Source organism: Mirounga leonina, unplaced genomic scaffold, assembly GCF_011800145.1.
Source record: "Mirounga leonina isolate KUSES-001 unplaced genomic scaffold, KU_Mleo_1.0 Mir_197, whole genome shotgun sequence".
Classification (NCBI taxonomy): domain Eukaryota; kingdom Metazoa; phylum Chordata; class Mammalia; order Carnivora; family Phocidae; genus Mirounga; species Mirounga leonina.
This window is the reverse complement of record NW_023270494.1, coordinates 14,989,388-15,012,876: the sequence shown is the minus strand read 5'-3', so window position 1 is coordinate 15,012,876 and position 23,489 is coordinate 14,989,388. Positions and strand designations below refer to the sequence as shown.

The 23,489-nt window shown below is 40.4% G+C and overlaps 1 protein-coding gene across 1 annotated transcript in view; it reads left to right on the top strand.

Moving 5' to 3' along the window:
* Window positions 1–23,489, top strand: part of TANC2 (tetratricopeptide repeat, ankyrin repeat and coiled-coil containing 2) — a 362,442-nt gene that overhangs the window by 307,539 nt on the left and 31,414 nt on the right. Inside the window, exons 15-18 of the mRNA XM_035026328.1 lie at window positions 6,556–6,664; window positions 14,745–14,867; window positions 15,434–15,670; window positions 23,072–23,257. Coding sequence (XP_034882219.1) covers window positions 6,556–6,664; window positions 14,745–14,867; window positions 15,434–15,670; window positions 23,072–23,257 — 655 coding nt within the window. The remainder of the gene's footprint in view (window positions 1–6,555; window positions 6,665–14,744; window positions 14,868–15,433; window positions 15,671–23,071; window positions 23,258–23,489) is intronic.

The following is a 23,489-nucleotide window of genomic DNA, read 5'->3' as shown; positions in this document are numbered from 1 at the left end:
GAAAGTAAGGTCACGGAAGTCAAAGGAGAAAATTTTTCTGGGCCAGGTCTGAAGTGATGAATATAATTTCTGCCTATATTCCATTAGCCAGAACTCCGTCCACGACCCCACTTGAGTAAGTGAATGCAAGGTTCCCGGTGGAGTAGCCACCTCCCAGCAGCAAGGGTTGGCTGTAAAGGGAGCACAGATCTTCTGGAGGCAGCTCTCTGCCCCATAATTCCGATTCCACTAGGTCTCCCTGAATAATTCCCCACATCTGCCTCTGTACATAAAGACATCCACAGCAGCAACACACATTATTTCTGCCCGAGTTACACAAGAGATGAGCTGGCTTTAGACTGTAAGCAGCACCTTGGCAGCAGGCTCTAACTATACCACTTTAGCACATCTGAGCACTGCACAGAAGAATAGCACCTAAGTGGTGTTTCTCTGAAACACTAACGGGTTGTATATCGACTTGCAGCATAAGAGCTAATGAAATCTTTGTGACTACACATCAGTGACTGCAACTAGAACAATGGAGAAAACATCCATGCTGGAAATACTTAAGTTAAACATTTGTTAGCATGTCTCCCTACTACAAATAGGAACTTTTAAGTCTAGCTGTCTCCCTGGGGTGTTAAGCGAAAATCTATTAGAAAAACAATCACAGTGCCATTATATATTTTGTGTAAAACAACTCTTCTTCAGTTTTCAAACCGTTAAATGGGCGGAGGGAAGGGAGGGTGATTCTTGCTTTATAAAGGGTTTTTTTTTTTTTTTCCCTCTAAAAGACTCAATAGCTCTGAAGTCTTGAGGTATAGGGAAACAGGGTTATTCTGTAAGAGTAGCTCCTTGCTGCCTTGTAATCTGTCGGTGTCCAAGGGTGAGCATCACTTGTCTCCAATAATCCGTATCAAGGGGCTGCCGATGCCTGCAAAGGAGAATGGAGGTAGGATCGACCCTCTGCTATTCTGGATACTACCTTTTCTGCCTTTTGTCAGAACATATACATCCAGGAGGATAGGGGAGAGGAGACAGTGCTGGGGGGAGGGTTCTTCAACTCTGATCTGTGATTGGTTCTCCCCTAAAATACCTAAAAGCAAATCCATCCAAATATAAAGTTTAATATCCTCTTGAAAAACCTCTGGTCTACATGAGAAATTTATATTCCTCCTGTTAGCTTAACTTTTACTTTATTTCTTAGGGACCAGTTAACTCTGTCTTCCTCTCCCCTCTCTGCCTGAAATTACGCTACCAAGTTTTCCTGCATTGACTAACAGTGAATGGCACCCATACCCAATATCTGTTACCTGATGTGTGGATTTCTCTTTTGGTTGTGAAGGTGGTGGAGTCAAGGTGTGAGAGGGGTAAGGATTGGGGTACAGGATAAGGTATCGCATTTAAAGATTAAAGTTCTGTTTGAGCACACAGTTATCTTCCAATATGTATAAAGTCATGTGGTTAATATTCATTCCTTAAGTATAGCACTATGCTAGTTCTTACAGAGAATATAAAAGAAATAAAAAATACATCTCACTTAATGTAGCTCACTTAATTCTCACCACAGCCCTGAGAGGTCGTTATCACTATTCCTGTCTTACAGAGAGGTTAAGTAGCTTTTCCAAGGTTAAAAAGCTTCTAAGTGACAGAACTAGGAATTGAACATAGGTCTATTTTGATTTTGTTTCAGAGATGAAGAGGCAGCACGGTGAATGCAGACAGGGAAGTTTGATATGTAACTTTGAATCACAAGGTGATCTCATTATATATAAACTATGTGAAAATAATTCTGCCTTCACCACTGCCCCCCCATTTGGTCTTTATCACCACATGAACCCACACCAAAGTTGACTTTGATTACTACTGTCTTTAATTATAGAGGGAAGACACAGTCGTGTTCAGTCATGCTTAAACTCATGTCACACTGATGAGGGTTCCCTCTGTTTCTTAACTAGTCTCTCCCAAAATGCCAATCAAAAAATGTCAAAATTAATTGCTGATTTTAATTATGTTAAGAATTCGGGGTTTATACCATACAAATGAATACACTGCTCTTTATATTGGTTGACTTTTTCACGTAAATATGCCCATTTCTCACAGAAATGAAAACCAAGTTGCGAATCTCGTCAATGTGTTAACAGAACTAGATTCCAGAAAACCCTGGGTTCTCATCCCAGCTCTTTTTGATCCCAGCCATGTGAGCTGGGAGCTGTCCTTCAGTCTTGCCAAGTCTCCGTCTTCCACCATAGTATTAGGAGTAATATTTAGTCCTATCTATAGTACAGGTGTTTGTGAGAATCTAAAAAAGTGTTAAAGTAGTTTTAAAACCATAAGGTAGTGTGCAACTTTATGGTATTATTAATTCAGTCATTCTACAAATATGTGTTCCTGTTGCCTAGGAGTACATGTGTGAAAAACATGGCTTCCAGCCTCCATACAGTCTTTTTTTTTTTTTTTTAAGATTTTATTTACTTATTTGACAGAGAGAGAGACAGAGAGAGAGCACAAGTAGGCAGAGTGACAGGCAGATGGAGAGGGAGAAACAGGCTCTCCGCTGAGCAGGGAGCCGGATGCGGGGCTCGATCCCAAGACCCCAGGATCATGACCTGAGCCGAAAGCAGCCGCTTAACGGACTGAGCCACCCAGGCGCCCCTAGCCTCCATACAGTCTTGTGGGAAGACTGACGTGCAGACAGGTAGTGTGCTGCAGTAGGTGTGATGGGGATGTGTACCAAGGACAAGAATCTAAGGGAAAGAGCCCCTGAGTCTATCTGGTGGGACCAGGGAAGACTTCACAGAGGAGACGGTGTGAACTGAGACTTCAAGAATGAGAAATAGTTTGCCCTGACCAACTAAAAGGGGAAGAAAATTACAAGCAGAGGGAAAGCGTGTTTGAAAACCTAGAATAATTTACTCCTTCTGAAATTGGAAACAAGGTAAAAAGGTAAAGACAAATAGACAAGGGACAAATTATGGCGAGCCTTTGAATACCATGCTAAGGAGTTTAGATTATGTATAGGAGGAAGTATAAAGTCATTGAAGAATTTTGAGCAGACTTTTTGTCATGTTTCTGCACTGTAGATTATTGGCATGGGCCAGGGAGCAGGGAGTGGAGAGAAGGAGGCTCTTGCAGTTTTCCAAGAGAGAAAGTATAAAGAGAGGAGAAATACAACTGCTAGATTTTATGCCTGAGTGACTGACAGTACATTAAAAAATAAATCCTACATGGATTTGGTTTTGAGGGAGAGCTTCAGCTTCAAGTAGTGTCATTATGACAGGTGATTTGAATGATCATTTGAAGGAAGAGAGGTCCAGCAGGCAATTAGAGAAGCAAAACAATATGTCTGTGCTAGAGATGTCACCGCGGTGAGAGCCGAAGCCAGGAGACCTAGGAAATAAGAGGAAATGGGAAATAAAGCAGAGAAGTTACATCACTGAAGGAAATGGGAGAAAAAGTACCCGGGTGGTGTCACAGATGTCAAGAGAAGAGAGTTCCAGGGGAGGTAGTCAATAAGGCCTAATGCTGGAGGGAAAAAAGAAAAAGATAAAGCTCAAAGGCTAAAAGACAACCAATGAAGAGGCTGCTGGTAATCTCAGAATTGCGAGGCTAGGAGTGAGGAGTAAGGTTTGGAAGTGAGCAAATAATTAGAAAACAGAAACAAACACAGACAAGTGTAATGTAACACATTCAGATGGTAGGTTAGCTGGTGGCGCCATTTCTTATTAGAACAGTAAGGGACAGATGGAAATGCCAGCATATAATATAAATTGCTGTTTTCCTTTGTGTCCTGAACACCATAAACTCCAATGAACTGATCAGAACCATTCTTTCATGAATACTGTGATATGCTTGTGTCCAAAAGGAAATGAACTACAGTTGTCACCTTCATCTTTGCCTTGATTCATGTTGCTTGCTGTTTCTCCTTCGTGCCAGATCGACAACAGTAAACGCAAGCACTATCCTCTCTAGCTAGCTGGAATGCGTACTAAAGAAATACAAACATTTTACCAGGATTTCTTAGTTACGGTAGTAAAATGAAAGCACTAGGGCAACGTCAGTTCTGTGTCTAATTCATTTCCATGTCACATGTGAGTTTTTTATCTTAACCCTGATGAGCATGGCCTGAAGTGTAGGTAGTGGGTCAGAGGCCTGTATTCAGGGGTTCTAGTATTATGTAGCTGAGTCTATGGATGAGTCACTTAAAGTAATAATTCTTACACCAGGGAGGCTACAGTAATTTCAGTGTTAATAACTGGATAGGACTTTGAGAAATTGAGATAGGACACTTCATAAATGTTGCGTGTCATCTTCTAATGTGCTCTATTAAAATAGCCTACCAACTAAATTGGGCTTTCAAAGGATAAATAAAAGTTCAGTAGCAATTTCCAGATTTTTGAATATAAAACGATCTGGGCTCATACCTTCGGATGATACTGATGATTTCATGCAAGCTACACTTCTCTGAGACTTTCTTTCAATTAAATAACTTCCTTTCCATTATGGTTATTTTATCCAGTGAAATAAGTTGGCATAGTATCCACTAGAATTCAGAAATTCTTGAAGCTCAAGGTTAGAACATGATAGAATTCCTTTTTAAAGTCTTTTTGGAGTGAAATCTCTTTATAATGATTCCAGGTTAAGTTGTTCCATCCTCTAGTCTTCAGAGTCTTTACTGAACCTTGGGGAAAAAAAAAAAAATCAAAGAATAAATTTAAAATGTATTTGTTTTTTCAGATTTTGGTGTGAGGTATCTCCAAATTTGGTTAAACCTGGCAGAGTAGCCAGTGAGAGAAAATCATCCAGTAGATATTTGGGCCTCTTTTTAGGGAAGTATTATCAATGAAAACTTACTTGCTATTTCTTTTTCCTTCTTTTTGACTAATTCATTAGACTTGAACTGAGACAATGGTTTCACTTCTTCTTCTGTGACACTCCAAGTGAAAGGAATAGAAGAGTTTTGTTACCAGTGGCATAAAGAACTCTACTGAGCACCAACCTGGTGGGCAGTAGTCTTAGTCCTAAGTGTCTGTAGTTCCTACAGGCTAGAGCAAATGTGCTAAGAAGGCATATCCCAAAGGTGATCTAGCACCCTTTCTTTAATACCCAGCTTTCTCTTGCTTCCAAAAAATGTTACTGAGGATTTTTATATGCAATACACTGTGTTAGGCACTCCAGGGAATACAAATAACTCAGAATTTCTGTCATAATGTAAATAGAAATACACACACATGTTATATACATACACACACACATATATACATGCATGCATACATTCACACTTAAAGGAATATATCAGGGGCACCTGGGTGGCACAGTCGGTTGGGCATCAGACTCTTGGTTTTGGCTCAGGTCTGATCTCGGGGTCATGAGATTGAGCCCTGCTTCAGGCTCCACACTCAACGTGGAGTCTGCTTGAGATTCTCTCTCTCCCTCCCCCTCTGCTCCTCCCCACACCCCCCTTCACATAAGTAAATAAAATCTTTTTGAAAAAAAGAATATATATCATTAGGATGCTTTGAGCTAGAAGAACTAGAATATTCCAACCGAAATGGAGTATACATGTATTTTATAAATGTATGAAGTATACAATAATGTGTAAAGTATAAATGTATTACTTCATATAACAAGTCCAAACTTCGGGCAGCTTCTGATGCCATACAGTCAGGGCTTAGGCTCTATTTTTCTCCAGTTCTCTTAGTTTAGCCCTTCTGTTAGCTTTGTCTTCAGACCAGATGACCCCATGATTGCGAGAGAGCCATGGCAGATCTGAGTATCATGGACTGATAAGACAACATGCAGAGGCGGAAAAGAGAGTTTTCTCTTTCTTAAGAGATTAGGGATCCATTTTCAAGGAGAAGGGGGAATGGATGCCGTCAGGAAACCTACAGTCAAGTAGAGGAGAGAGCATGAAATAGTGTGCTACATACTGTACAAGAGAGGTATACAATCTATAATGCTTGTACCAAAAAGAAAATACTCCCTGTTTCTCAGCTGTGGGGAAGGTGGAGGGGATCAAAGAAGACTTCACTTGGGGAAGAGGTGGTTAATCCGTCTGGGGACTTGTTGAGCTTGAGGTATGTGGGACCTCCAGGTGGAGAAATCCAACAAACAGTTGGATGTATATTGGTGTAAGTCTCGGAAGTCTAGATCAAGAAGAAGACACAGTGGTGGTGAAGGCTCTCAGGATGGATGAGCTAATGGAGCAAGGACAGACTAGGACCAAAAAGGAGATCCTGAGGAGCACTGACATTTAAAGCATGGGTAAAATAAGAGGAGAGTTCACAGAGACAGAAAATAAAAAATGAATCTTTTAATGCCATCTGTGTGTGGGATGGGTGTAAGCCAACTAGAAATGACATTTTGTGATATTCACACATGTGATCTGGGTAAAGGACTGGTAAAAGCTAGGGACCTTTCAAAATCCATTATTTGCCCAGCAGCAGGTACCCTACTCTAAGAAACTGGTTGAATGAGAGAGAGTTTTGCTGGAGGTATGGCTGGACCTGGACAGTCCCCCACCCAATGCAGAACGGGGGCATTACAGTTCTAAAATGAGTCTCTTTTTCTTTGCAGGAGTGGTCACACATTACTTGCTTTCTGGTTTTCCCGCCAAGAGGGAAAACTAAACCGACAGCAGACTATTGAACTGGGACATCACATCCTCAAAGCACACATTTTTAAGGTAATTAAGAAAAGTTGAAGGCTTTTTTCTTTCTATCTCCGGCAGGCTTTCCTTAACACTGTGTATGAAGCTACTCTCATTTCAGTGTAGTCCCTGCTTTTTGTTATAAAATGTGGCCTGTCCCTCTCAAGGCCTTCAGAAAAGAGAACCACATTTGTCGTCTCCCAGCTTAGCAGATTGCTAGATTTTCAGGAAATGTACATGGATAATCATTTAGGTAAGAAGCATATACATGGATAATCATTTAGGTAAGAAGCATACACATATATATGTGTACTCCATATATGACCTACCATCTCCTGAAGACAGGAACGCTGTAGCAATTAGTTGCAGATTTTCACAATGTCTAAAAAAAAAATCACTGAGAGCAGTTACTCTTTCAATTTTCTTATAATTGTTTTATGAAGATTTTAATATTCCTAGTGCTACGATTTTCCAACTATTTATCTGGAACCAACATTAACCTTTCTCTGAGCTACTTCCCCCATTCTCCATTCAAATTGTAATCCTGGTTTTTCTCTCAGTAGTTTCAAAACTTCTAAGAACTCTACGGCATCAGCTTCCCTCTCTCAGCATTCACAAGGCCGGGGTGGATACATAGTGCCGGAGGACAGAACATACTTTGTCTGTCTGTGCATGTATACGCTCATCTGTTCATTCAGCACTTACATAGGCATTGTACTAGGGATACAAAACAGAAAAAGATAAAGTCCCTAATCTCAAGGAACTTAGAGTCTAAGTAACAGTTGTGGGATAAAGCACAAAAGTCAGGAAAGAAATTTGTTCTCCTGATTTTTCTAGCCCACAGCTTGCTGTTGTATCTGCTACCTCCAGTAGTGCTTTTCCTGCCTCAGGATGGAGAAATACAAGTATCTTAAATAGTTCTCTGTGTCGGACTTCCCCCCACCCCCCCACCCCCAAGGGATACCGTTGAAGATAAAACAGTTCTCTTCAGAGAGAAAGATGGCATTAAGGGCAGCTCCGAAAGCCTAGTAAATTCTTCCCAGTATATAAGCGCACAGCCGGAGAAGCCTGATCGACAGACATACAGAAGTGGAACCCACGGTGACAAGTCCTTTATTTGAATCATAATTGTCTTATCTAACAAATCGCTGTACCAAAAATGACTCTACCCAGTGACCTTACTTAGCGGTAGCAGAGTGAGACTAAAAATAACAGGCCAGGTGTCTCATTCCAACTTCAAGTGGACCAAAAAGTCTCTGCTACTTCTACAAACTCTGAGATCATTATCCTTCAGTTAGATAGGAAAGTAACGTAAGTATTAAGCATTACCGCTTTAAACACTTAAGCTTTTAGCCTCACCATCTGCCTAGGGTCAGATGCAAAGAAGTTGATTTCTGTCTTTTCTGTACCATAAAATAAACAAATGCCACATTAACAGATAAATGATAGAAATTTCTTTGACCCAGTGTGATTATATCCAATACATGGAAACCTACGTATAAACCACACGCTCCTATCGTTGACACGGTTTTATCTTATGTTGCTGCAGACGACATGGTTGCCTGAGATAAGACTGGCTCCGTGTGTGATTCAGGCCATAAATACTTGGGTGTGCAGCATATGGTGATGACATGACTGTGGCCTGAAGAATGTAGACTTGGACTATGGCTTTCCTGATGGTCCACTTTTCAGGGTCCTTTAAATGCCCAGTGCTCCCTGTTGATTCACTTTAGCTTCTCCCAGACTGCTAGAATTTTCAGTCCCCATCAGTTGAGGGTCATGAAAAGGCAAAGACAGACTCTGTGGTTATAACCAGTACCATTTAGAACTTCCAATCAGCAGTGACATATAGTCTAATTTATATTTCTTTCCAATTAATTTTAAATTCCCTTTGTTTTATCTTTATTCATGAAAAATTGTGTACAATGTCATTAACCACCTTAAAAGTACGAGGTTGTAGGCCTGTAATTCTGGATATTTGACTGGCTAAGGAGCTCTTTTCATTCCTTTTGTTTTTAACAGCTTTATTGAGGTATAATTTATATACCATAAAAGTAACCCATTTTAAGTGTACAAATCATTGACTTTTAGTCTATTTACAGAGTTGTGTAACTATCACCACTATTTGTACATTTCCATCACCCTAAAAATAAACCTCATGCCCACTTCAGGATACTCCCCATACTTCCTGGCAACCACCAATCTGCTTTCTATCTCTATAGATTTGACTTTTCTACACATTTTATATAAACAGAATCATATGGTATGTGGCCTTCTGTGTCTGGCTTCTTTCACTTAGCAGGTTTTCAGGGTTCATCTGTGTTGTAGCAGATATCACCACTTGATTCCTTTTTTTTTTTTTTTTTTTTTTAGATTTTTAAAGTTTCTTTATTTTAGGGGTAGAGAAAGCGCACATGCGCAGAGGGGAGGAGCAGAGGAAGAGGGACAAGCAGACTCCACGCTGAGCACAGAGCCCAGTGCAGGGCTCAATCTCACGACCCTGAGATTGTGACCTGAGCCGAAATCAAGAGTTGGATGCTTAACCGACTAAACCACCCAGGCGCCCCAACTGATTCTTTTTACTGCCAAATAATATTCTGTTTTGTAGATATACCATAGTTTATCCATTTACCATTTGGACATTGGGTTTTTTCTGCTTTTTGGCTATTGTGAATAATGTTCCTATGAATGTTAGCTTACAGATTGTTCCCTTTTTTTTTTTTTTTAGATAAAATTATCCATTTTAAAGTGAACAACTCAGTGGCACTTAGTACATTTACAATGTTAGTGTTCAGGTTTTTATGTGAACATGTCTTCACTTCTCTTGGATATATACCAGGATGGAATTACTAGGTCATATAGTAATTCTGTGTTTAAAATTTTGAGCAATTGCCAGTCTGTTTTCCAAAGTAGCTGCATCGTTTTACATTCCCACCAGCAACGTATGAGAGTTCCAGTTTTTTCAAGCCCTTGCCAACACTTGTTAGATATTGTCTGTCTGTCTTATTGTAGCCATTTTAGTGTGAAGTGGTATCTCACGGTAGTTTTAATTTGCACTTCCCTAATGACCATGGTGTTGAGCACTTACAGTTCTTTTGTAATCCTCTAATTGCCATTTAGATTTTTTTTTTAAATCTGTGAAAAGAAAGCAGTCTGTTTGTGAATTGTGGCCAGAGATATTTCAATCTATCTTGGAATGCAGGGTGTTTCGTTGGATTGAGTCTGGCCACCAAAAGGGTTTCAGAGTGCTCTTGCAATTAACTGCCTAAATGCTGCCCTCTGAAATGTTTCTTTGATTGGTCAGTTCTATAACATTTCTTACCAGAACAGATCTGTTGGCCAGGGGGGAAAGGTGCTATAAGTAGGCATCTGGTAGGTAGAAGAAAGATCCTTTGACATCAGTCAAAAGGCATGGATTCAAGTACAGACTCTACCACTTAAGCAGTCTGTTTTCTCATCTATAAAATGGTAACAATATCTCTCAGGATTGTTATAAGGATCACAGATATAAGATATATAGAAGAGGTACATTATAAGATGCAAAGTACTAGACATATATCTAAGGTTTTGTGATCAAAATTATTGGTAATAATTTCTTGCCTGATAGTAAGAATTAATAATGAGCATAAATTCCAGATGGTGATACAACCTTTTCAGAGGTTACTTAGCATTCCTCTACAGCAGTGATCAGCAAATACGGCTTTGTAGTCCATATAATCTGTGTTGAAACCACTTAACTCTGCCATTGTAATTCAAAAACAGCTAAAGATGATATAGAAATAAATGGATATGTTCATATTCCAGTAAAACATGATTTATAAAAACTGGTGAAAGGCTGGAGTTAGCCCCAGGCTATAGTTTGCCAACCCCTTTGTTTACCAGGATCTTTTCATTATAACCAAAAATGGCCACACGGATGGTCAGGTAAGAATAGTAATGATTTATTTGAGATGCTTGGATAGCTATAGGTGAGACACTAATGATATGTTTGTAAATACTTTGCCTTAAAGAACCTCATTGGTTGAGCCCCCTAGGTAAGTTTTTGCCATGATCTTAAGGTAAGTGAGCCAGAGCGAAGATCCCTAAGATGAGATTGCTGTCATTTCTTTATGCCTCCCTTTCAAGAGGCATAAAGAAAGCAAGCTTTCTCCCAGCTGATAAACAGCGTTGTAAATTTAGACTCTTAACAAATATTTAAGGAAGGGACTCCATTACCATCTATCTCTGACAAAAAGAGATCCCTTATTGCCTGAGCAGTAGTTACAGATACTAAAGAAACACTTTTTCTAGTTATTTGAACTTAGGGTTCTCTTTAAGAACCCATCAGCTCAGAATTTAATTACATGTTATTTTTGGCTATATCCTGCCTGATAATGGGATCCTGCCTATCACGTCTGTTGAGATGAATTTAACTAAACTGAAACTCTTTCCTCTTATACCTCATAGAAGCAAAAGAGTCAGCCCCACCAAGCAGAAGAAATCAGCAGAGCAAGTCCAAAGCACAAGTAAAGCTCATATTCCAAATCCTAGAGTCTAGCTCTGTACTTCAGGCTTCTTTCCTATGGATTTACTTCAACCTCACTGGGACCCTCAGTGCTGCTTTGTAGTCCAGTTACTGGACCATTTCATTGAAGTTCATTTACCAAGGTCTATTCTTACTCAGTTCGTTTTTCCATTTCTTTTTTATCTGGCTCCTAACCAAGTCGACTAACTCCAAAAACAGCCTGACTTATGAGTCACTGAGTAAATCAAAGCCATTGAGTGTGACTTCCCTTAACCACTCTCCTCCTCCCACCAAAAAATCAATCTACAGTATCATCAGTTCTTACCTCCCTTTCTCTTGTCTCTGAGGAAGAAATATCCCTATCCACCCCCTTTAAAATTTTATTATATTTCAAACATACCGGAAAGCACAGATAACTGAATAATCAAATACTATCTACCAGATTTAACAGATGCTAAGATTTTTCCATATTTGCTTCAAATCTTTTTCTTTATTTTGAAGAAATGAAAATGTAACACATGGAGTAGAAGCCCTCTGTTAGCCCTATTTCTCTCCCTTTTAGAGATAATTTCTACCCTAAAGTTCACATGTATTCTTCTTATCCATATTTTGCATTTTTCCAACATAGAAATGTATTTATAAACAGTATACAGGATTATTTCATTAACTTTTACATTTGACATAAACAGAATCATATTCTTTGTGTAATTCTCTAACTTTTTTTCACCAAATTTTGTGTATTCAGGATTTATCTGTAGGTCTAGATCAATGGCCAGTAGCTTTCAATTTTGTCTATGCATTAGATTTTCGTGGAGAACTTTAAACACGCACACACACACACCCCTGAGCCTTACTCCCAGAGATTATCATTCATGGTTCTGGAGTAGAACCCAGGCTTTTTTTTTTTTTTTCTTAACAGACTTACTTTCTTAGTTTTAGGTTTACAGAAAATACAGAGAATTTCTATATACTCACTCTCCCACCACAGTTTCCCCTATTATTAACTTCTTGCACTGGTGTAGTACTTTGTTATAATTGATGAATCTATATTGATATATCATTAACTGAAGTCCGTAGTTTATATTAGGTTTTAACTGTTTTTTATGCTTCTGTGGATTTTGCCAAATGCCTAATATGTATCCACCATTACAGGATCATACAAAAGAATTTCACTGCCTAAAAATCCCAAAGCTATCAAAAGTACTCCTAGCTTGGGGAAGAATAAAGGGGGGGAAATCGGAGGGGGAGACGAACCATGAGAGACGATGGACTCTGAAAAACAAACTGAGGGTTCTAGAGGGGAGGGGGTGGGAGGATGGGTTAGCCTGGTGGTGGGTATTAAAGAGGGTACGTTCTGCATGGAGCACTGGGTGTTATACACAAACAATGAATCATGGAACACTACATCAAAAACTAATGATGTAATGTATGGTGATCAACATAACAATAAAAAATTTTTTAAAAACCTACAAAGTACTCCTAGCTAATTCTGCAGAATTGGCAAACACATCGAGGAGAAAAGTAGCTCTAAACTGCTCTCCTGGGCTCCATCCTATCCTTACTTGGTCTAGTAATTCTTCTCCAACCTGTTATTCCTCCCATGTCTCCAATGAGGATAATTTTTAAATTTTGTACAGTTTTTCCTAGCTGTCCTTAGCAGGATCCAGTTTAGACCCACCATTACCAGAAGTACACCCAAGTCCCCTTGAGCAAAAATTAGGACTTGGTATTCTGGGAACATCCACCTTTTCTCTGAACATCTTAGGCTTTCTCATTTAAAATTCCTTTGGTATCTTTAAATGACCAAAACTGTCCTGGGTATCACACAGAAAAAAAGCAATTTATATTCAAGAAAACTAAACCCAAACTTAGAGGCCCTGAGCAGAGGAATGAGTTGCTATATCTTTCTGAGAAGCTAAAATACAACATTTTCTAAACTCCCTCTGATGCTGGAGACCTTGAGCAAAAGTAGAATTGCTGTGTGACTTTAATAAACACTGGTCCAGCATTCTTCTTCTGTAGGATAATCTTTATAATATTCTGTGGATTAAGTGAAAATATCTAAGGAATTTCATGTTAAGTCAGTGTTTAAGAGAAAGTTAACTATTATAGGTCATAGTCATAGTTGTGCTTTGAATATCATAGTTAGAAAAGAAATAATGCTTAGTTGAAATCATAAGAGCAAAGCCATAGGAATAGATCAGATTGTCTAGGATAAAAAAGGACAATTTTGGAGAAGGCACTCAAGGGTGGAGAATGGTTCAGAATTAAAGGTAAAGGGAGAAGCCAGCAATCAGCTGCTTTGTTTATTTTAGTTGCTACTTTTCCAGCTAAGAATTCAGAATTAAAGTCCTGGCTCAGGTTTAACTTGGTCTAATGGAAGGAACATGAACTTTAGAGTTAAAAGGACTTGGCTTCTAATTCCAGCTCCACTTTTTAATGGTTGTAGGACTCTGGGCAAATTACTTAGCCTTCTCTGGGTTGTTTCCTCCTATATAAAAATAGTAATAAATTCAACTGTCATGGAGATTAAAGAAACTAACATGAAAAGGCCCTAGCTTAGAACCTGACACATAGCAGATACTGAATAAATGTTGGATTCCCTTTCTTTTTTTCCTTAAACCATAATATATAGAGCTTGTCTTCCATTACTAAAAGCTTCCTCTGTTGAACTATAAATATCAATTTATAATGATTTTTCTGTATAATTGGTTAATATAGTTTACAGTTCCTCAAAAGATCTTAGTGAGGCTCACACATAGTCCATATTAGGAGACTGAGGCCCAAAGAGGGAATCAGAGCTAAGTTTCCTGGTTTTCTAGGATCTACGGTAGAGGTGAGCTCTAGAACCTAACTTATCTGTAAGTAAATTATGATACATCCATATAATGGACTACTATATCTCTCTTGAAATAGAATGAGGCAAAAGCATGTGTACATGTATGGAATATGTGCACAATATTTTGTTTAAAAAATTAATAGAAGAAAATCTCATTTTCCCTTTACGTTTTTAAAGTGTTTTAAAATTGGTTATAGTATATGGATCTTTTATGGATTACAATTTAGAAAAAAAATTATTTCTCTTTTTGAGACAGTCAAGGAAATTTGAACACTGGATATTTCATGTTATAGAATCCTTGTTAATTTTAGGTATCATAATGATGTTGGGCTTTGTCTTAAAAAGAGCCCTTATCTTTTTAGAGGCATTTACTGAAATAGTTGTATATTAACTGATAAGATGTCTGGGATTTGCTTCCAAATAATTCAGTGAGGGGAAAGGAGAATAAGGTCAGGAGTATAAATGAAACAAGGTTGGCCATGAATTGCTGTTTTGGACATACGTACGTATTCTAGGCAAGAACAACCGGCATTTCAAGGAACAAAGCAGGCAGAAGTAGCTTAACTTTTTTAAGAGAATACCTCCCCAGATTCACTTATTAGGTGCCAGACTTCATTAGTATCTTCCTTCCTTGGACTGGCTTTGCTGGGCCTGGACGTAGTTAGGGCAAGACTCCATTCTCATTTCTTAGTACAACAAACCTAGAAGCCACTCACTCCTCATGGTACTCTTCAGCTGGGCTAATAATTTAACTGTCTCTATTTCTTTTTCAGGGTTTGAGTAAAAAAGTTGGTGTGTCATCTTCCATCCTCCAAGGTCTCTGGATCTCCTATAGTACAGAAGGTCTTTCCATGGCATTGGCATCTTTACGAAATCTCTACACTCCAAATATAAAGGTAGATGCTTGTAAATTACAGATAGATTAAAGAATTAGCTGTGCAGAAATAAAATTGGGACATTTAAGTGGCTATTTAACTGATATTTGACTTAACCTTAGACTATCTCCTATCAGTCAGCCTTATACTGATAATCTAATATATTTGAAATTGTTGCATTTTGTTCTGTGAATTGAGGACCAGACCTGTTACGCTACTACCTTCTATAAGCCTGCTCTGGTTTATAGGATTAGGTCCTCCTGCTTCTAGGCAGTAAATTGATCTCAGGTAGGCTTTGTTCGGGTAGGAGCTTTTCTGACCAACAGTTCACTCAGAAGAGGCTGGGTTCCGCACTATAGTGTGGGGTGGCGTCTGCTCTCATGACTGAGCAGTTCGTGGAAAGGAGACATTTCACAACCCTTTCTAAAGGCACAGTATCAAAAAAGGAACAAGTGAAGATTATAAAATAAAGCAGTTACTAAGTGCTACTAGGTGCTGTTGTGGAGTCCTAGATGACTTACTTAAAGATGACTGAAAGGATGCAACTGAAATTTGCCTGAGTGTAATCTCTATGTACTTATTTCTAGGTCAGCCGACTGCTGATTTTGGGAGGTGCCAACATTAATTACCGGACAGAGGTTTTAAATAATGCTCCAATTCTGTGTGTCCAGTCTCATCTTGGTTACACAGAAATGGTGGCCCTGCTACTGGAGTTTGGGGCCAATGTGGATGCCTCTTCTGAAAGCGGCCTGACCCCTCTGGGCTATGCAGCGGCAGCTGGCTTCCTGAGCATCGTTGTACTTCTGTGCAAGAAGCGTGCCCAGGTAACAGCTGCCCCACTCCGCTGCTTTGCCTCTCCTCCCTGTCTCTTCCTCCCTGCCGTGGAGTCTTCCTTGTCTCCTGTGTCACCTCGTGAGTCTAGGCAGAGCACATCAAACCCAGTAGGGCGCAGATCACGGGGAATACTGGCTGTGCAGACGTCCCAGTGTTGGCCCACTTGCCACTGCCCCTTCCGCACCACAGCAGGACACGGTTCTAAAGCCCTTGGGAGGCACTTAGGAAACTGCATTATCAGCAGCCACAAAAAGTCCCCACCTAACAACCAGGGAATTCTCCACTGAGGACAGAGGGAAGAAGGAGAAGTGAAGGAGCAAAGAGACTGCCGTGGGAAGTCAGAACTGAACCGTGCCCACAGCCTTTCATGTGTAGAGAAGAGAAATTAGCCCTGGAGGTAAGAACAGAGGCCAGACTCCCTCACCCTAGCCTTGAAGACCAGCATCATAGAGGTGTGAGGAGAACATGACTCTGTGTTTATACTCAAACCCACCAGAGGTACTCAGCAGTGTATCTGCTAGTGAACTTTAATTCTCTGAAGACCTTTCTGAAAAAGTGTTTGCTTTATAGTATCTCAAGAGCTGCTGATATAAAAGAACTCAATTTCCAAAATTTTGGTGAAAAGAAAAATGCCGGTCTCAACAATGTAAGCCTCTGGGGAAGATTGTAGCCTTGTGATATTTTGTTTCAGTCTTGAAAACAGACTGAGGATTTGGGTGGTTTTGCACTGAAATATAAGTAATATGTGTGACCTCGTTCTGAGGTGTCCAGTGTTCTCACCAGGGAAGAAAGGGGGACTCGAGACTTTTGAGAACTGGAACCTGAGACTCTCAGTGAAATTCCAGACCCCTAGGTGTCTACCGTGACACAGACCTATAATGTCCACCTATAATGTCCTATTCATTTGAATGAACATCTCTAAAAACAGAACAACTGGGCTTTATTACTACTGCTGTGAATTCATATTCTCATCTCAGTTGGGTCTTTCCTATTGCCCAGTTACGATTCCATACATCTCTGTTTTCCCCAGAGCAGATAGGGAAATCATTTGCATTCTTCTCCACACCCTGCCACACCTCTTGGCCTCCTACATTACCAAGATTGAGTTCATCTCCATGTGCCTCCATCTCAAAACTCCGTTAATCCTTACCGACACTCACTTCACATCTGCCTCAGAGAAGGAGGTATTTACCTTCCTTCCCAAAGCACTTGCCTCCACCTGTATTTTTTTTCTCTACGTGTTGCTTTTCTCTCACAATTCGTTTCACTCTTTTCCTAAATTCTCAACAAACCGGGATGCCTGGGTGGCTCAATTGGTTGAGTGTCTGCCTTCGGCTCAGGTCATGATCCTAGGGTTCTCCAATCAAGCCCCGCATCGGGCTCTCTGCTCAGCGGAGAGCCTGCTTCTCCCTCTGCTTCTGTGCACGCACTCTCTCTCTCTCTGACAAGTAAATAAATAAATAAATCTTTAAAAATAAAAAATAAATTCTCAACAAACCGATGAATGTCTCCTATAACCTGAAAAAGCAGCTGCCCTCTCTCCTGCTGACCAGAGCTGTGGTCCCATCTCTTCCCTTCCATGTCCACCAGTCCTACCCCAAGAGTCCTCTCTACTTGCCACCTCTGCTTCCTTACTGCCCCTTAACCACTTTTAGTCTGGCTTCTGTGAGAGAAAGGGGCATTATGTCATTAAAATCATAAACTTTGGGATCAAACACAACTTGGTCAAAGTCTCCATTTATACTTCCTTTCTCTGAGGGCTTGGACAAGTCATTTAACCTCTCAGTCTCACTGTTTTCATCTATAAAAAGGATTAATGGGGTCACCATGAGAATTAAAACTGAGAAAGTCTTTTTAAAAAGAGATAAGGTCTTGGGGCACCTGGGTGGCTCAGTCAGTTAAGCGTCTGACTCTTGATTTTGGCTCAGGTCCTGATCTCAGGGTCCTGAGATTGAGCCCTGTGTTGCACTCAAGGTGGGGTCTGCTTCCTCCTCCTCCCTCTCCCTCTGCCCTTCCCCCTGCTCTCTCTCTCATGCACTCTCTCTCAAATAAATAAATCTTTTTAAAAAGAGAGATAAAGTCTCTTTTCACCTCTTGCAGGGCCTAATAAATAATATTCTTTAAGAAAAAAGGGGGGGGCACTCCCGGCTGGCTCAGTCAGTAGAGCATGTGACTCTTGATCTCAGGGTTGTAAGTTCAAGCCCCATATTCAGTGTGGAGATTACTTAAAAATAATATCTTTTAAAAAAAGAAAAAAGAAAGAAAACACCTAACCTCTTGGCATTCAACTGAAGCTACTCTCTCAAAAGTCACAGACAACTGCCAACCACCAAATAAAGTAACTTTTTGTCCTTTCTCACCCTCTAAACCTCTCCCGTAGTGTTGGCGGTATTGATACAGCACTTTCCAGAACTTGTTGTGTAGTCCTAGTTCTCCCCCTGCCTGTCTGGTTGCTCTTCTCGCTTCCTTCTCCTAATGTCACTGTTCACTGTGATTTTGTCCTCTCGTCTTCTCCGTCCTCAGACTCTCTCCCACGGCATCAGCACCAAAATACTGAAGAATACTAGCCAGTTATTTGTGGGATGTTCTCGTTGTTAGACTGAGTTCATATATCGTCAGCAAGAATACCATAGAAGTGCTCCGTGTCCTTGTAATGCAGCACTTCGGGAGGTGTATGCTCTTGCTATGTCCTATCACAGGGGATGCTAACCTCGATCACCTGGCTCGGATGGTGTCTTCCAGGTTTCTCAGTTCTGAAGCTACTGTTTTACCCTTTGTCATTAAGAAATGTCTTTGAGGGAGATGCTTTGAGACTAGACAGATACCTTGTTTCTCATGCTTTTGTCCACTGATTTTAGGATCCATCAAAGATTCTTGCTGCAATAATGATTGCTTTGGTGTTTCTACACTTTCTATTTTCCTCATTCCTTCAGCATTTATTAGAATTTTGATGTAAGGAAGAGCTGTCCCTTTTCCCCATATATGTATTTTTTTTAATTATTCACTTATAGTACTACGGGTTCCTGTATTTATTTTATACTAGGACCTATAACCCATTGCCATTATTATTTGTTTGCTCAAATTGCCCAAGGTTTGGCCTTTGGGAGCCCCTTCAAGTTGGCTCCTGTATCCTTTCAGCTTCAGCTAAAGTATTTTATGAGCATTTCGGTACTTTCTGGCATCACCAGATTTTCCACACTCATCATTTACTATTAATGCCCCAACCCCAGGAATTAATCATTTCTCCAAGGAGCCAAAGCACCTTTTATTCATCCCCCTAGTTTTTGAAAATGTAGTATGAATAGACCAATGGAACAGAATAGAGAACCCAGATATGGACCCTCAACTCTGTGGTCAAATAATCTTTGACAAAGCAGGAAAAAACATGCAATGGAAAAAAGTCTCTTCAATAAATGGTGCTGGGAAAATTGGACAGCCACATGCAGAAGAATGAAACTCGACCATTCTCTAACACCATTCACAAAGATAAACTCAAAGTGGATGAAAGACCTCAGTGTGACACAGGAATCCATCAAAATCCTAGAGAACATAGGCAGTAACCTCTTTGACATCGGCCACAGCAACTTCTTTCAAGATACATCTCCAAAAGCTAATGAAACAAAAGCAAAAATGAACGTTTGGGACTTCATCAAGATAATAAGCTTCTGCACAGCAAAGGAAACAGTCAACAAAACAAAGAGGCAACCCACAGAATGGGAGAAGATATTTGCAAATGACACTATAGATAAAGGGCTGGTATCCAAATCTATAAAGAACTTCTCAAACTCAACACCCAAAAAACAAATAATCAGGTCAAAAAGTGAGCAGAAGATATGAAAAGACACTTCTCTGAAGAAGACATACAAATGGCTAACAGACACATGAAAAAATGTTCATCATCATTAGCCATCAGGGAAATTCAAATCAAAACCACATTGAGATACCACCTTACACCAGTTGGAATAGGAAAAATGGACAGGGAAAGAAACAACAAACGTTGGAGAGGTTGTGGAGAAAGGGGAACTCTCTTACACTGTTGGTGGGAATGCAAGTTGGTACAGCCACTTTGGAAAACAGTGTGGAGGTTCCTCAAAAATTTAAAAATAGAGCTACCCTATGACCCAGCAATTGCACTCCTGGGTATTTACCCCAAAGACACAGATGTAGTGAAAAGAAGGGCCATATGCACCCCAATGTTCATAGCAGCAATGTCCGCAATAGCCAAACTGTGGAAAGAGCCGAGATGCCCTTCAACAAATGAATGGATCAAGAAGATTTGGTCCATATATACAATGGAATATTACTCAGCCATCAGAAAGGATGAATATCCAACTTTTACATCAACGTGGATGGGACTGGAGGAGATTATGCTAAGTGAAATAAGTCAAGGAGAGAAAGTCAATTATCATATGGTTTCACTTATTTGTGGAACATAAGGAATAGCATGGAGGACACTAGGAGAAGGAAGGGAAAAATGAGGAGGGTGGAATTGGAGGGAGAGATGAACCATGAGAGACTACGGACTCTGAGAAACAAACAGGGGAGGCGGGATTGGTTAGCCCGGTGATGGGTATTAAGGAGGGCACGTACTGCATGGAGCACTGGGTGTTATACAAAAACAATAGGTTGTGGATCACCACATCAAAAACTAATGATGTATGGTGACTAACATAACATAATAAAATTTAAAAAAAAATGTAGTATGAGCATGAAAATTCTCAATGACTATCCATGACCTCTGATTCAAATTCAGACCAGATAGCCTGGCATTCAGAAATATCCCTGCTCTGGTCCCAGAAGACCCTCTCAACTTTGTAGTTTAAACTTGCCCTTCATGTACCTTACCCTTACAAAAACTAGAGTTAATCATTTCCTATCTCAGCCAGTTGAGATGGACCTTTTCTGAGTCTGTTTGGGTTGCTATAACAAAATACCTCAGACACAGTGGCTCGTAGACAGCATTTATTTCTCTCAGTTCTGAGGCTAAGTCTCAAGATCATGGTGCTAGCAGATTCGGCAGCTGGTGAGAGCTTCCTAGTGTTCAGCCAGCACCTTCTTGCTCTGTTCTCCTGTGGTGGAGGAGGGAAAGCAAGCTCTCTGGGGCCTTAATAGTAGGACACTTCTCACTTCCCAAACGTCCCATCTCCATTTAATATCATTACATTGGGGGTGAGAATTCCAACATACAATTTTAGGGGGACAAAAGCATTTAGACTATAGCACCTTTCCTTCAGAATCTGTCCCTGATTCTAGTTAGGCATTCTCTCCAGTTTCATTGCGCTTGTACTTTCCTTATAACAGTCTTTGTCGTTTGTTGGATAGGTTTTTGTCACACTGGTCGCATCTCCCCTACCTTGTTTGAAAGTCCTTGAGAACAGAATCTATATTTTACTACCTTATTCACCTTTTCATGCTAGGTGGTACCTTGCACAAAGTAGGCATTCAGTAAACATTTGTTAAATAGATTGCTGGTGGGTCAGAATGGCTAAAATTACCAAGTCAGGAAACGACAGATGTTGGCAGGGATGTGGAGAAAGGGGAACCCTCCTACACTCTTGGTGGGAATGCAAACTGGTGCAGCCACTCTGGAAAACAGTATGGAGGTTCTTCAAAAAGTTGAAAATAGAGCTACCATACAATCCAGAAATTGCACTACTGGGTATTTACCCCAAAGATACAAATGTAGGGATCCGAAGGGGTACGTGCACCCTGATCTTTACAGCAGCAATGTCCACAATAGCCAAACTGTGGAAAGAGCCAAGATGTCCATTGACAGATGAATGGATAAAGAAGATGTGGTATATATATACAATGGAATATTATGCAGCCATCAAAAGGAATGAAATCTTGCCATTTGCAACGACATGGATGGAACTGGAGATTGTTATGCTGAGCGAAATAAGTCAATCAGAGAAAGACATGTATCATATGACCTCACTGATATGAGGAATTCTTTATCTCAGGAAACTGAGGATTGCTGGAGTGGTCGGGGGTGGGAGGGATGGGGTGGCTGGGTGATGGACATTGGGAAGGGTATGTGCTATGGTGAGCACTGTGAATTGTGCAAGACTGTTGAATCACAGATCTGTACCTCTGAAACAAATAATACATTATATGTTAAAAAAAAGAAGAAGAAGAAGATAGCAGGAGTGGAAGAATGAAGGGGGGGAAATCGGAGGGGGAGACGAACCATGAGAGACAGTGGACTCTGAAAAACAAACTGAGGGTTCTAGAGGGGAGGGGGTGAGAGGATGGGTTAGTCTGGTGATGGGTATTAAAGAGGGCACGTTCTGCATGGAGCACTGAGTGTTATGCACAAACAATGAATCATGGAACACTACATCAAAAACTAATGATGTAGGGGCACCTGGGTGGCTCAGATGGTTAAGCGTCTGCCTTCGGCTCAGGTCATGATCCCGGGGTCCTGGGATCGAGTCCCACATCGGGCTCCCTGCTAGGCGGGGAGCCTGCTTCTCCCTCTGCCTCTGCCTCTCTCTCTCTCTCTGACTTTCATGAATGAGTGAATAAAACATTTAAAAAAAAAAAACTAATGATGTATGGTGATTAACATAACATAATAAAAAAAAAGTTGAAAAAAAAAATAGATTGCTGGTGGAACTAAAGCTGGGGAGAACCAGATGCAAAACTTATATGTTTCAAGTATTCTAACTACCTCTCGAAGCCTACCTGCCAGAAAAGGCTACTCTTCTGGTGAAACTTGTGGCTTCCTTCTGGTAGATCGATCTTAACCAGCCTCTTCTTTCAACCTAAACGTGCAACCAACACTGCAACCATAAAAGCCACTATTGGAACATAGTCTAACATTAAGCTCCAAGTACCTCTGGCCACGTTGGCCAAATCTTTGAGATTCTGCCCTCCCACTGGAAGAAAAAAGTAGCCTCTGCCAAAGCTTGGTGGTCAAAAGTATGATTCATGATATGAGGTATTTTGCTTCTTTGGAAGACCAAAAGATTTGAGCTTCAAAATGTTTTTCTTCCCTTTCATGATTTCAAAGACAGTTTTTTTGTGTCAGCAGAGCTACACGTCTTTCAAATTTTGGTCTGAAAAGAACTGTTTGAGGACAAAGGAGAATATACCTCAGGAAAACAGAGCTGGAGCTGGGAGTTTTGGTTTTTTGGTTCCTTTTTCTGTGAAAACAAAAGTCTGACCTTATGAAAAGAGGTTCTCCCCTGAGGGGCATCTACCAGAGTTCGAGCTCAGCAGTGATCTAGCCTGAGTAGGAGAGAATTTTCTAGATTTTCTCAGAGATTGATTCAGGGTATGGGAAGGGATGACTCTCTCTAGTCTAGTCATGTGGAGTGGACCAATGTGACTGGATTAGCGTGGCCACAAATCTTTGTTCACATACATTTCTCTGTCCTTCCCCTTAGGTGGATCATTTGGACAAGAATGGGCAGTGTGCTTTGGTCCATGCCGCACTCCGAGGTCACCTGGAGGTTGTCAAGTTTTTGATTCAGTGTGACTGGACGATGGCCGGCCAGCAGCAAGGAGTATTTAAGAAGAGCCATGCCATCCAGCAGGCCCTCATTGCTGCAGCCAGCATGGGGTACACGGAGGTAAGAAAGCAGGTGATAAGGTTTAGGGTTTTTAGTTTCTTTCAGGCTGTGTATTGAAGGACCTAGGAAACAGGGGGAAAAGGGTGGCATTATTACAAAATTAGCTGCCTAATTAATGTGGATTAGTGTTTTGGTCACTGTTTTGAGGAATAGGAGACTGAACTCCATGAAGCGCTTGAATTCTCAAATACCAGCATATCTAGAATTATGAATACAGCCCTTGAGAGTGGAA